The sequence below is a fragment of the Platalea leucorodia genome (assembly GCF_965183815.1).
Source record: "Platalea leucorodia genome assembly, chromosome: 11".
Taxonomy (NCBI): Eukaryota; Metazoa; Chordata; class Aves; order Pelecaniformes; family Threskiornithidae; genus Platalea; species Platalea leucorodia.
Window position 1 is genome coordinate 23605359 of NC_138833.1, and position 12750 is coordinate 23618108.

At 49.7% G+C, this 12750-nt stretch overlaps 2 protein-coding genes across 2 annotated transcripts in view; one reads left to right on the forward strand and one right to left on the reverse strand.

The window, feature by feature from the left end:
- Window positions 1-1104: 1104 nt before the first annotated feature.
- EFCAB9 (EF-hand calcium binding domain 9) lies at window positions 1105-4781 on the forward strand (the record flags this gene model as incomplete). The annotated part of the gene is made up of 4 exons (XM_082324089.1): window positions 1105-1400; window positions 2533-2625; window positions 3672-3784; window positions 4710-4781. Exons 1-4 carry the CDS (start codon window positions 1265-1267, stop codon window positions 4779-4781), a joined length of 414 nt encoding a protein of 137 aa, XP_082180215.1. The 5' UTR covers window positions 1105-1264.
- A 304-nt stretch (window positions 4782-5085) lies between these two features.
- UBTD2 (ubiquitin domain containing 2) overlaps window positions 5086-12750 on the reverse strand; it is a gene marked incomplete at its 5' end in the record, with an annotated part of 56652 nt that continues 48987 nt past the window's right edge. Inside the window, one exon of the mRNA XM_082324580.1 lies at window positions 5086-11323. Coding sequence (XP_082180706.1) covers window positions 10926-11323 — 398 coding nt within the window. The 3' untranslated portion in view covers window positions 5086-10925. The remainder of the gene's footprint in view (window positions 11324-12750) is intronic.

Here is a 12750-nt window from a genome sequence, read left to right on the forward strand (position 1 = left end):
CCTGCCTATCTGAGGGTAGGCTGATCAGGCCGGGGCTCGGAGAGGTGATTTCGCTGCTGGCATAAATTTTGCAAACTCAAGCTACCCCTTTGGCAGTTCCTGAGCAACTCTGGTTCAGCACAGCGTTTTCAGGGCTGGGGCATTTTTCATCCAGCGCTTGATACCCTATAAGCAGATTTGCTATCTCTTGGCTCCATAGCCAAAGGGAATCAGCCATTTGAAGTCTTTCCACCCATTGCTTGCAGAAAGCTCACAGGTGTCAAACCAGGTCGGCAAACAGGTTAATTATCTATTGATGAATTACTTCTTACTGTTTCTCAAGTGGTAAATAAGAGAATATAAACTCCAGAAATGCAAAAAACTGCAAATCTGCCCCAAGCCCCTGGGAGCACCCCTGATGCTACGGGCCGGCGGTCACGAGCGTCACCGCTGCGTTACCTGCGGGCGCCCCGAGCCAGCAGAGCCCGCAGCGGCGCGCGTCAGCGGAGCGGAGCTCCCGCTCAGCGGCACGACCAAGGAGAAGAAACCGCTGCCCTGACTGCAAGACTTCGTAGGGCTCCGTGTTCTACGTGCTGGGTCACAGAGGGTCTGTCGACCAGCGTCAGCCAGTGGAGTTTGATTTTATTAGTCGCGCTCCTGGTATAGGTGGGGGTAAGGAATAAAGAGCACTTCCAATGGTTATTGCTGTGCTGGACTGGACTCGTTCTGGGCTGGAAGAGGAACGGGTGATAAACACTTCATATCAGAGCGGTTCAGCTTCCTAACAGCTAACTTGAACAAGAAATGGGGCATTCAAAAGCAGCCGTCTCTGAGCTACAGCTCCCAGGCAGGCTGCAGAGGACACTGTCAAGTGCTGGAGACCAGCAACATCGAAGCCCTGGCCACGAGGACGAGCAAAGCCCTGCAGCGGCTGCCACGCGGGACCTCAGCGCGGACCGACAGGCTTCGGGCTACCGCCGGCTGAGGCTGCGATTCGCATTACGGTCTAAAATAAATCCTTAAGCCTGTGCTATCTTGCACATTTCAATCAGATTTAATGCTCTTGAGCATTGTAAGAATAATTTCTGTCACCTGACTTTAGTACGTATTATCCTTTAATGCCGAATGGAAGGGCAGCCTTTGCCTCCGCATCTGAGGGAAATTCTTGACCACGTGAAGCCGTGGGCCGGAGGTTGCGGCTGGTTCTAGGGCAGGGTTTTCCTTCTGCGAGGGGTCATTGCCACGGCGCTAATTCTGTTTCGCTGGTCTTCCACGGCCGACCGAGATGAAGCTGAAATCTGGGTGTTTTCTGCAGCATCTGCGCTTAGATGAAGCGTACCGCTTGCTGTCAGTAAGAAATACTGCGGCACTGGCGGAGTATTTCCAGCTCCTGGATGTTCATCAAAAGAATTATCTGAACAGTAAGTACTTCTAAAAACGAGATTGGCATTAATGCTCTAAAATTACAGTGCTGCGTAATACTTTGAAAAGAGATACACAGAATGCTACATGGCTTAGGATTTAAAACCAGAGATCACAGACATTACAAATATTGCACTTCAGATATCAGCGCTCTGTAATACTAACGAACTCGCAGCTTGGTTAATACAAGCGCTTGGCAATACCCCAAAAAGCTTTCAGATCAGCATATATCGCCGTGTCCTCCCCGCTCCGCCACGCTCTGGAAGGTTACGCGGCCCGGCTGCTCCTGCCCTGGGCTCTGAAATACGTGCGGCTCAGGGGCCGCGCAGAGCCTCTGAGATGCAGTTTCAGCTCCCATCGAAGGCATTCCTTCCCCCTTCCCTTGCCTCCTTCCCTGTTTGTGAGACAGAAAAATGCCCAAGAGCCTACGAAACCTGTTTGATGTCAGGGTATCATCGTCCTCTGCATCCCAGCAGCGCGCAAAGCCGCGGGCTGGGCAGTACCGCGCAGACACGGTAACCGGGCGCCGGCACGACGAGCAGACGGTCGCCGTAGGCGAAACCCAGGCCAGCCATAAAGGAGAGCTTCACAGCTGCGCAAGCGAGGCGCCAGGAGCACGGGGCAAGGGGGGATTCCTGCCTCTCTGAAGCCAATTCCTTGGTACTGCGGCAGCCTCATCCCGCGATCCTTCCCACAAACCCACCGCGCTCCGTGTCAGAAAGCCGGTGGTTTCTTGCCGACAGCGTCCTCCACGCGAGGCTGTTCACAACCCCGTCCACTGGTTCACAGCTTCCCCGCCTCCCGCCTGCAGTTCTTCAGTCTATTCCATGTTTCTGGTTGGTGGGAAAAGTCCTTTTTTCCTCCAGGGGTGGGGTAGAAAAGAAGACAGACAGAAAATTATGAGCACTTTAACATTGCCTTCTGCGCAGAAATCACATATGCCCCTTTCATAAATCAGGCCATCTTATTAATACTCGTCTATTAATTCTGTACAGTATCTCTTGCCTGCCCCTGTGTTTTAATTGCCTGTGCAACATGTCTGGGAGCAGTGGGCATTTAAAATAAAATAAATCCTGCTAATTATTGCTCTCAGCATCGTGCAGATGATGCCGAGAGCTCACTGTTTTCCAGATCTGCAGTTTTATTGCTTTCTCCGTTATGTGACCCCCCTGACCAAGGACCAGATCATGCTGCTGTTCGACTCGCTGGACGGGAACACGAGGGGTAGGGCTTTAACGGGCTCTCCATGGTGGCCTGCACCCTCCTGTCCCAGGAGGGGGGCACCCTGCGGGTCCCGGGGGCGGTACAGGGACGTCTGCCCCATCCAACATCCCTGTAACGGGGATCAGTCGCTGGAGCTGAGCTTTACTCACGGCACACAAGGGATGGAGACGGTCCCTGGGTCTCTGCTGCTGCGCAGGAAAGGACAGCAGGGAAACGAGCCGTCCCCCTGTTAATACCAACCTTGCTCCTCTGGGATAAATCCACCCCTGAACCTTTTGCAAGGTAGAAACCATCTAAACACTCCTCCCAGCTCAGGCTGCCCATCTTAGGTCTCCAAAAAACAAGCCCTCGGCTGTGTCTGCCTGTGGGGAAGAGAGCAGGGCGTCTGTTTTCACCCATCGGTTCCTGCTAGCTTGCGGGTGCCGCCCGTGCCGATGCCCTTCTTCAGCCTCCCCGGCATCACCTGCAGCCCAGGCTGGGGAGGGCCCGGTGCCGTGCCAGGGGCCGGCAGCCAGGACAGCGGGCTGCAGTGAGGGAGAGGGGTGGCAAAGCCAGGGCTGCCCCCGGAGCTCGACCTTGCCTGGATGCGTCCTGCAGCTCCGCTCCGGACCAGGCACCCGGCTGAGGGCCAGCGCTCGGGGCTGCTGCCTGCAGGACTCGGAGAGGAGCCAACGGCGGGACGTAGCCCCGCAAGTCATTCGGCACACGGGAGGGGTGGGAAAGGGCCTCGGAGAGCAGCCCTGGCGCTCGGCGGGGCGTCGGGAGCCCTCCCGGCACAGCCCCAACCCAGCCGGCGGCAGCGCGTGCTCCCGCCTGCCTCCGCCGCAGGAAGCACCGGGGCTGCGGCATTTCCCGCGGGCGCGATGAGCGGGAGGTCACCTCTATGCTCCGGACACGAGCGCCGGTCGGTGTCCCAGGTGTTCTTTCCAAGCAGGAAATCGGCACTTATCATCTGTTTCTGAACCTTTCTGCCCCGAAACAGAACCATCTTGAAAAGCGGTTCATCCGCTGGCGCGCAGGACCCGCCTTTCAACTGCTGGGCGTAGACCGGGATGACATGATTGATTTTAATGAGTTTGAAGCCGCAAGGTTTCTCTTCAACATCCAGAAAGAAGAACTTAAGAAGGTATTCAAGGACTTTGATATTTCTGGAGATGAGGTAAAACTAGAGAAATTAGAGTCAAAAGATAGGCCATGAAAATGCCCCTGAATTCAGCAGCCCACAGCCGCTTTTTTCCATATATATATATATATACACACACACACACACACACCCCAGAAGGGAATATGTATGTATAAAAGAGATTATATATACTCACACATATAAAAGGAGTGTGTGTGTGTATATATATATAGGAAAAAGTTAAAAAGTTCCAGGAAAATCACACGCTTATTCGTTTAAAACTCACATCGGAAGTTCTACCATGAAATTATCCTAAGATAAAAAAAAAAATAATTGAAATGTTTCGCTGCGATAGCGTTAGACCAAAGTGGCCTACAAAAAAATTATTCCTACTCCTCTGATACATTAGGTAGTTAATCAAGACTATGCAAGGGTGACCTGAATTAAGACAACGCGCCAGTTCGTGTAATTAGCGGACAATCAGACGGCTCCGTGACTTCGCGCTGCTCCCGAGGAGCCGGCGGCGGGAGCGGGGGGTGGCGCTGGGAGCCGGAGCGCAGCTCCAGGCCCTGCCTTCGCCGCGGACCGCGCGCCCTATCTGCAACGTAAAACGGTGTCACCCACCAAAATCATGACCAAAGCGTGTCTCCAGGGGATTAGACAGGTAATGAAAAAGGTGTAGAGCTCCAGCCCAGATTAAAAGCCCTACTGAAGAAATTTAAAAAGAAAAACAACACTGAGTTTATTTCTTAAGGCATGGCATTTCCAGGATTACTTTTATTTTTTAAAGGGGGGGGGGGGGGGGGAGTTTCTCTTTTTTGTTTTAAATACAGGAAATTTTGTACAGCGTTTCCGATAGAAGATGACGGTTTCCTCTCAATGGTAGAAAAATCTTCCCTAGGTTAAAAAAAAAAAGTCACACAATTTAACAGCCTAAAGACAACCGACTTGTGCTTTGCAGTTGATTAAAAATATGTGCAGACACTGCTGCGATGTCAACCAAGAAACAGAAGTACAACATAAAAACACATAAAGCATTTTAAAAGTTACCTCATGTTCACAGCATCTTTGTATTGGCCTAGAATCCTCCATTGACTGAAGGGGCCAGGGAGGAGAAAAAAGTTAAAAAGCACGTTTTACACAGCTGGTATGTTTGATTCTAAAAGATTTTATAAAAGTTACGGGGAAAACAGAAGTCACATCCCTGGAAGCCCCTCGTCCTCGTTTCACTGCGTGTCGGAGCCGTGCATTTTCTGTGTCAGTACCAAATCGAGCACCGTATCCTACGCGATACGAATGTTTGTTACGTGGCACACACAAACAAACCGCATACAAGAAGTTTTACCATAAAAATGAAGATATTTATTCAAGAAGTACAAATTTGATGGTACCAGCCATCTTTGAAAGCCATTACCATGAGGCAGAGAGGACACAAACCGAAGTCTCTTGCTCAGAGCATATGAAAGCAAGTGTCGTACAAATTGCCAGCTAATGCAGTCATTTCAGTCATTGCTCAAAAGCCACCTCCACTTTTTAAACATTCCCTGGACTTAAGAGAGGCACAAATAGGGTTTTTAATACAAGACCAGTTAGTTATTTTAATAAAGCCATCAGCTAAAATTTATTTTGTTTTAAATTTCCTTAAATTGTCTCCAGCCTTTGACTGGATTCAAATTTCCTAAAGAAAAAAGGGACTTGGGAACGAGCAGGTGCAGAATTTTTGGAGCTCAAGATGAACTAAAAGTTTTAAGGCAGGAGTCAGGATTTTAAGTTCTCTATTTGCCCCATGGCTCTGATCAAATGGTCTTCATCTGTAAAACATACAAATACAGAGTTCTACCGGATAAATACCAACAAGTGGCCCTGCTTGGAGCGCAGGAACATACTTCTTCACGGAGAGTCAGCGGACACATTTATTAAAAGTCTCGAAGCCCGCGGTGAGAAGCCCACTGGTTAAAACATCTCATCTCCCGACTCTGACTTTTGTAGGCTCAGTGGCACGTATCTCCCTCGGAAGGGGAGCTATAGCTCCGTCTCCTACGAACAAGAGCAACACACACGCGGCTACGGAGTTATCTAAGCGGATGAAAGATGGAAGAGGAGAGCCATTTGCAGAACAGAGCAATCAAAAACACTTTATGAAAAGGAAAGTCTTAAAGCAGGCAGACTTGTATATACAGTCATTAACCAACAGAAGTGTTTGTAGCTGCAGATAGCATAGCAGGACATTCATCTTCTTTGGGAGAATACAGAAGCACGGTTGCCGGAAAGTTTAACTCCAAGGCTTCCTAGGTCAGTTAACTTGCAAGACAGACCACCAACATCTAGCGGGTTTGAAGCAGATTTTTTTCTTTTTCCCAGAAAGCTGCAGAGCGTATGAAGCTCCCCCCCCAAGCAAGTTTTCAAAAACGCCTTTCTCAAATACCTCCACGTCCCACCCCGGGAGCGCCAGCCGCCCAAGGGCTGCCAGCCATCAGCCAGGAGGGACTCAGGGGGACAGGGCAGTGGTGAAGGGCAAAGAGGAAAAAAGCCCCTTTTCCTAACAGAGACTGCTTTCATTTCAACGTAACAGGATCTGAGCAGCGCAGTGAAAAAGCCAACACAATTTTTTTTTTTTTTTTTTTAAACGTAAACATTCTCTGCATAAGGTGCAGGGTCTTGGATGTATTTACAGTGACATAGAAAAGAGTTTGTAAAATATAGATCAAGAGTCAGAAATGTAGCTACCACTTATGCTTCTGAAGAAGACAGAAACGGAGAAACGTACAGCATTCAACTCCTCAACACTTACACGGCTAAAATGCTCTCAAAACTCCATGGCTAAAAGCATCCCACCGTTGTAACAAACTAAGATTTTTTTTTTTTTAATAGTTTTTCAAAAGTTTTTACATTATTTACTAACAATGGATATATATGCAGAAACATGTCATACTACAGCAATATTTTGTCGCTCGGCCCTCTGCCTTACCACGGTTCTGCCCGCTGCCGTGTGTTGCCTTCTTGCTTCAATGCACCCCCTCGCCTCTCCTCCCCAGGGCAGCTCCGGAACTGCCCGTCAGAGGCAAAGAGGAGCCGGGGTTTGCCTTGGTTGCTCCTGGGTGAGGTTTTTGCTGTTGTTGTTACTACTACTTTTAGCATTAGGGGTCTATTAAAACACCCAGCTTATTATACTGCTGACTCGCATCATTTAGTTTTCCAAAATATTTCCCAGAGAAGCAAAGGCTTTCAGAAAACTAAAACACGTTCTCGCAGCGCAGCCACTCCATGCTGTTTTCTGCAGAGGGCACCGAGAACTGCGACGCACGGAGAGGCAAGGCAGTCAGCGCAGCTCCGGGGAGCCGGGTGCTCCGAAGGAGCAGCCATCGCTCGGCTGTGGAAGACGACCCTGAGCACCCTTCTGTAGCGCACCGAGCACGCACCTACGGCATCCGCGGCTTTTCTGGAGCTCCCGCGCCCAGCAGACTACCTGTGTTCGTGCCTCTCTGCCTTTCGAGCTGGCCAGGAGTGTGGACTTTCACCAGGTTATTACTTCTGGGTCAGGCAGAAGCAACGATAAAGAGTATAAAAATTTGAATCACACCAAACAGACCTGTCACTAACATAGTAAAAAGTGTCATCTACTGGCATTAGTTCATAGCCAGAGCTAATCAGGAATGACACAAAGGGCTGATGGGTCTAATAAATAAAAAATATCCCATTACTCCTCACTTGTCTGCACTTGGCATTGCAGTTCACGGCTGCACGCGTTGCAAAACCCACTGCATTACTTTGATTCTAACCAAGACCCGGCACAGCGCGGGTCAGCACGCCAACCAGCGTGCCGAACCCCAGCCCAGGCCGCGCTGCCAGCGCGCGCGGCTCAGCGTGCACCCCCGCTGCGAAGCGAAGACGCCTCGACAGCGTGCCTCCAGCCACCCTCCCCGCGAGCAGCCGCGGGTGTCGGCGCCGCAGACCTGCGCTGGTCCTGTCTTCTCCGCGGCTGCCAGCCGAACAGCAGTTCAGTACTTCGTTAGTCCCACTTCGGCCGTGCCCCCGCTGCTCTGCAGTTAAACCAGCCTTCCCTCCCTCCGGCGGGGAGCCCCGCTCCGCCGGGAAGGCGCGAGCCCCACGGCGGCCCCAGCCCGCTTCCCTGCCCCGGCATTTGCACCGACGGCCATCGCGCAGGAGAGGGACAAGGCACGTCAGAGACAGAAAGGACTGCGCTCCCAACGCAGACTGCAACCTCTAGTTAGGTACGTGGGATACGTTAAGTCACCATGCTGTATGCCTGTATGCCTTCATTACTGATTTTTTTAATTACTGATTTTATATATATATGGTTTTTGAAACTTAGAATTCTTTCCTAATACAAATCTTGTAAAATTTGTTTCCAGCAAGGTATGTGCTTAGCACATCTGTCATTTTATACAGAGGAGGTTGAGAAGTCTTCACTTTCACCTATAAAAGCATTTTACCATTGAATTTTTTCAGTTTTAGATGTGTGCTTAAGGGACAGGAGGGGGGAGGCTGTTAGAGAAAAGAGTATTTTCATGAACCAATTCTCTGTTGTACTCGAAGCCCACTCACAACATGGCCTTCAGATCATCACCTTGCTCCCCGACATAAAAGCAATTAATATAAAACGTGGCCATCTATTCCGGCGTAAGAAAACTGGGCCTTTCCCAACTAAGAGGGAGGAGAGGGAAAGAAGGAGCTCTCCCAGCCCCTACACGCTGTAATCTCAAAAGCAGTACATGGTGACAATTGCCTGAATGAAAGCAGAAAAACAAACAAACAAACAAAAATTAACACAATGTATCCTACAAAAAAAAAAAGTAGTGTTTTAGTGGTCACAGTTACAGAACCGCCAGCCTGGCTTGCTCCTGCGCACTCCATCGCGACTCCCCGCTTCCAGAAGGGCTGCAGGGAAACGCCACAAAGGCCATTCCTGCAGAGACGTCAGTTATGCCTCACCGGACAGCAGGGCCTTCCTGGCACAAACCATCCTTTGCCCAGGGAAAATCCACGAGATTTTTGAGTTGTTTATATATCAAATATTTTTTCCCCTCTGGAATGCAAAAGATCTGGCTGCAAAAACCCAGTATAGTAAATCATATTTGTCTTAAAAAAACTCCGCAATAGAAAACTTTTGTTATAGATTAGTATTTATCAGCTTTGATTTCATCTTTAAAAAGGAAAAAAAAAAAAGAAAAAAGAAAACCAAGTCACTTTGGTGTTTATGAGAACAGGGAACTAATTTTCCTTTACACAGCTCTGCCACTGCACTTCAGTCATCCTGTACCAAATCGGGGCTAGAGGAGCTGTCAGAAAACCATAGGCTTAATACAACAGAAAGCCCAAAGGGACCAAAAAGAAAGCTCTATTTCTTTGGGGTAGGGTGGGAAATGCATACAAAATGTGGATCTGTTTTCCAGCCATCAGTGTAAATCCTGTGCCTGCTTCCACCTGCCGGGACAGACTCGTGATGTGCAAGTGACCTCTGCTCGTGCCGGCTCTGCGCTCACGGAGCAAGGGCTCCCCTCCAGTCCGAGAAACCGAGTTCTGGGGAATTCATGAAGGAGCAAAAGTAACGAGTTTAAAATTGTCAGTGTAACCCACCAGCTTCACTAGCAGACAAGAAAGAGCTGGGACAACTTAGCTTTAGACCATTGATTCAGAGAGGGAAGACAGAAACCAATAAAAATATGCTATTCATACCCGAATAGCACATTCGGCTTTGGAAGAAGTGAAGTCATTTCAATGACAACTGAAAAAACAAGCAAACTGGAAATCACGTTTCAAAGGAACAGAGCATTTGATCTCAGCCAAAGGCATTACCAGACAGGGTGCAGAGCAGCCGCAGGAACAGAGAGCATCGCCAACTGAGGGAACAAGCAATCGGATTCCCGCCCCCCCCAATATGCTCTGATTCAGATATTTGAGACTACAAAAGGATTTGTCGTTTGCCAAAGGGCTCCTCTTACATTCTGAAGGGAAAGCACTGGCTGCGAAACACCACCGTCGTGCTCCGGGCCGCGGGCGCGTGTCGGCGAGGATACCTCCCGTTGTCCCGGCTGGAGAGTCACCAGAGCTAGAAGACCGGCTGCCGCTTCAAACGACGCTCGCACAAAAAGCTGAACACCGTGTGCTGTTGCCTCCTCCTTACCATTTTCCATGCTTTGTGCCCTCTAGGAACCGAGCAGGGGAAGCTGCAATCCATCGCATCTGGGTGTAACTGCGGTTAAACCTGGACCTGTGACACCGGTGCCGTTTGACAAAGGTGATGCACTTAACGCTTCTGCACAGACCAGCGCATCGCTCGCCCGAGCTAGCCTGATAAAAACTTGTTCTAATGATCTGAGTGATATACAGTAATTCGGCAGGCACGTCCTCAGTGCCGGTGAGTCAGTAAACTTCAGGCTAAGTCAGTCTTGTAGCAAGTTAAGATTACAGTACAGTACGCGAGAATATACATTGACTAAGTTATTGCCTAAGGCTCCGGCGGGCTGCGTTGCCAGCTCGGGAGCCAGCAATGGCACAGGACTGCGTTGCCATCTTGGAACGTACAATTGCTTGGTCTGAGCATCGCCAGGAGCCGCCCGCGCGGGACAGAGGCCGAGCCCCCCGCCCAGCCCCGCCGCCCGGGGCCGGCTGCGCTCGGCGGTGCCTGGGCAGAGCACGCCGGTCAGGGCAAACCAGCAAGGCTCCCCGTGAACACGCAGCGCGGGACCTACCCAGAGTGGCTGCGATTCCTGCAGGAACTGTATGTGGTGCTGATAGGAAATTTTGTAAATTGATTAATAATATTTTTTTTTTAATAAAAGTGCTCTCTGTTGCTCTGGCTCTATGGATCACGGCACCACCTACAGTTTTCAGAATCACTACATTTTTGTATAAGTGAACTACAATCTCTGCCCTCCTTCCTTGTGTCTCTTCCCTTTTCCCTTCCCGTTCCCGCTCCTTCCTTTGCCCTTGCCCTGTGCTGCTCGCTGTTGTGTTAGATATGAGATCAGGCAAACCCCAAAGGCCAGTTTACATTTTTATGTTTTGTTTTTGCAGATCTCCATCACAGATGGAATTTTTGCTGGTCATTTCTTGGAACCCATCCATTAGCAGGACAAACCGAAAGAAGAGAGGGCAGTGAAAACAAACCCCATGACAGAAACGGAGGAAAGAAGAATCAATAAACAAGCAGAAATCAGTTTTCCACCGGGGTGGGATTTGCTAAGGGCTGGCTCACGATGACTTGCACCACGTAGTCCTTTGGGATTTTCAGCTCCTCCAGTTTCATTTTGTCTGCCAGCGGCCTGCCCGAGAAGAACCAGCGCTGGCTGCCCGGCTCCACTCCCTCCACCGCATGCAGCCGCCTCTTCATGTGGTACACCGTGTCCATGCTGCGGACCATGAGTTTGAGGTCTTTGCCTGTGGACAGGCGCAAACGAAGCTGGCATTCGTGCCCTGAATTGGGTGGGGGATCTGGAATATCCAGAGTCTCCAGGTCGCCCTTCTCCTCTATCATGTTGATAGGTGGGGCGAGGCAGTAGACGGGAAGCTGGTACCGGTTGCCCAGTTCATCGTAACACTCTGTAAGAGCACCTTTGGGAGATAAGAGGGGAGAAAAATGAATGTGAATGCATTTCACATTTAACATTGAAGCGGTCACGCTCAGAAGTGCTGACCCTGCTGTTAAACCATCTGAACAATGAGGTCTGAATTCAGGCTTTAAAGGATTAATACAAAAAAAATCTGAAGTTTTCATTAAAAATTGCCTCACCTTGTTTCCATATGGAAACTTGGGGTTGACTTAAAAGCACCCCCTAAAAGTCAACGCACCCCTCCCTCCCGATAAACCAGGATACGCTCCAAAAGCAGCAGGGAGGAAGGCGCGAGGGAGGATGATGCTCTCCCCAGGTGTCCTTTACAAGAAGGGTACGTCCCCAGCAGCACGGCTGCGGTTCAGGGCACGCGTGCACCCAGGAAACGCTACTTGGATGAATTACACGATCCCGAACCTGAGCTCTGAAAAGGCAAAACGGCAAAGACCAAAGGCAAAAGACCGCTATGAAAGAAAGATTTTGTAACTTCTCAAACATTCAAAAATTGCTAAATAGTTTCATATAGGACTCATGTTTTAGCGAGCAGTGCCAGAACAAACACGACCACCCACGTCGGACAACTCTGCGGCTCCGTACGGAGCGCGGTGTCACTGCCGGAGCAACAACACCCAGCACGTACTTGACACTCGCACAGCGCCTGTCACTCCCGTACTCAAAGCCCTGACGTCTCAGGAGGGATTTTTATTTCCCCAGACTCTTGAGAGGCTCCCCGGGATAACCTGGGTGTTCGTGTAGAAGACGCCCGGGCAGCGGTGTGCTGCCTTGCGTACGGCATTCCTTCTTACCAAAACGCTACAACGCGCACAGAACAGCTCAGGAGTTATAACGCCGAACTAACGAATACAAGCTGACCTTTTCACAGGATGAGACACACTTTATAAAGCTATTTCAAGAACTACCCTGGAAAAACAGCAGCACGTTTTTCATAACATTTTAAGAGTTAAAGAGAAGGTGAAAGCGGAGCACTGCTGCATACAGCGCACGTCACCTCTTGCACCGAGCCGGGAAACCGAGACGCGGAGAAGCTGCATCCTACAGCACAGCAATCCCTTCCCACTGGGGTTAAACCCCCCGACATTCACACTCTGAGCAAATGCTTCTCCCGTTTCAAATTTACCTGCTATAACAAATTTCCACATTTTTGCCCCTAGAGGGGGCACATTCACTGGCAAGATTACCCATCCTTTTGTAGTTAGAAATGTTTGAAGAAGAGCCAAGTCCTTGAGCTACAGAGTATTTAAAAAACTCTTTGACTCGGCAGTTCTGCACACAACCACCAACTGCTCCTTCGCAGAAACTAAAGGTTTTTTTTTTTTAGTTGGAGGTTTTTTTCATGCTGACAGTGAGTTGTCTTAAACTTTGTTGTTTGATCAGCAAAATTACTGCAATATAAAATTATAACTTGGG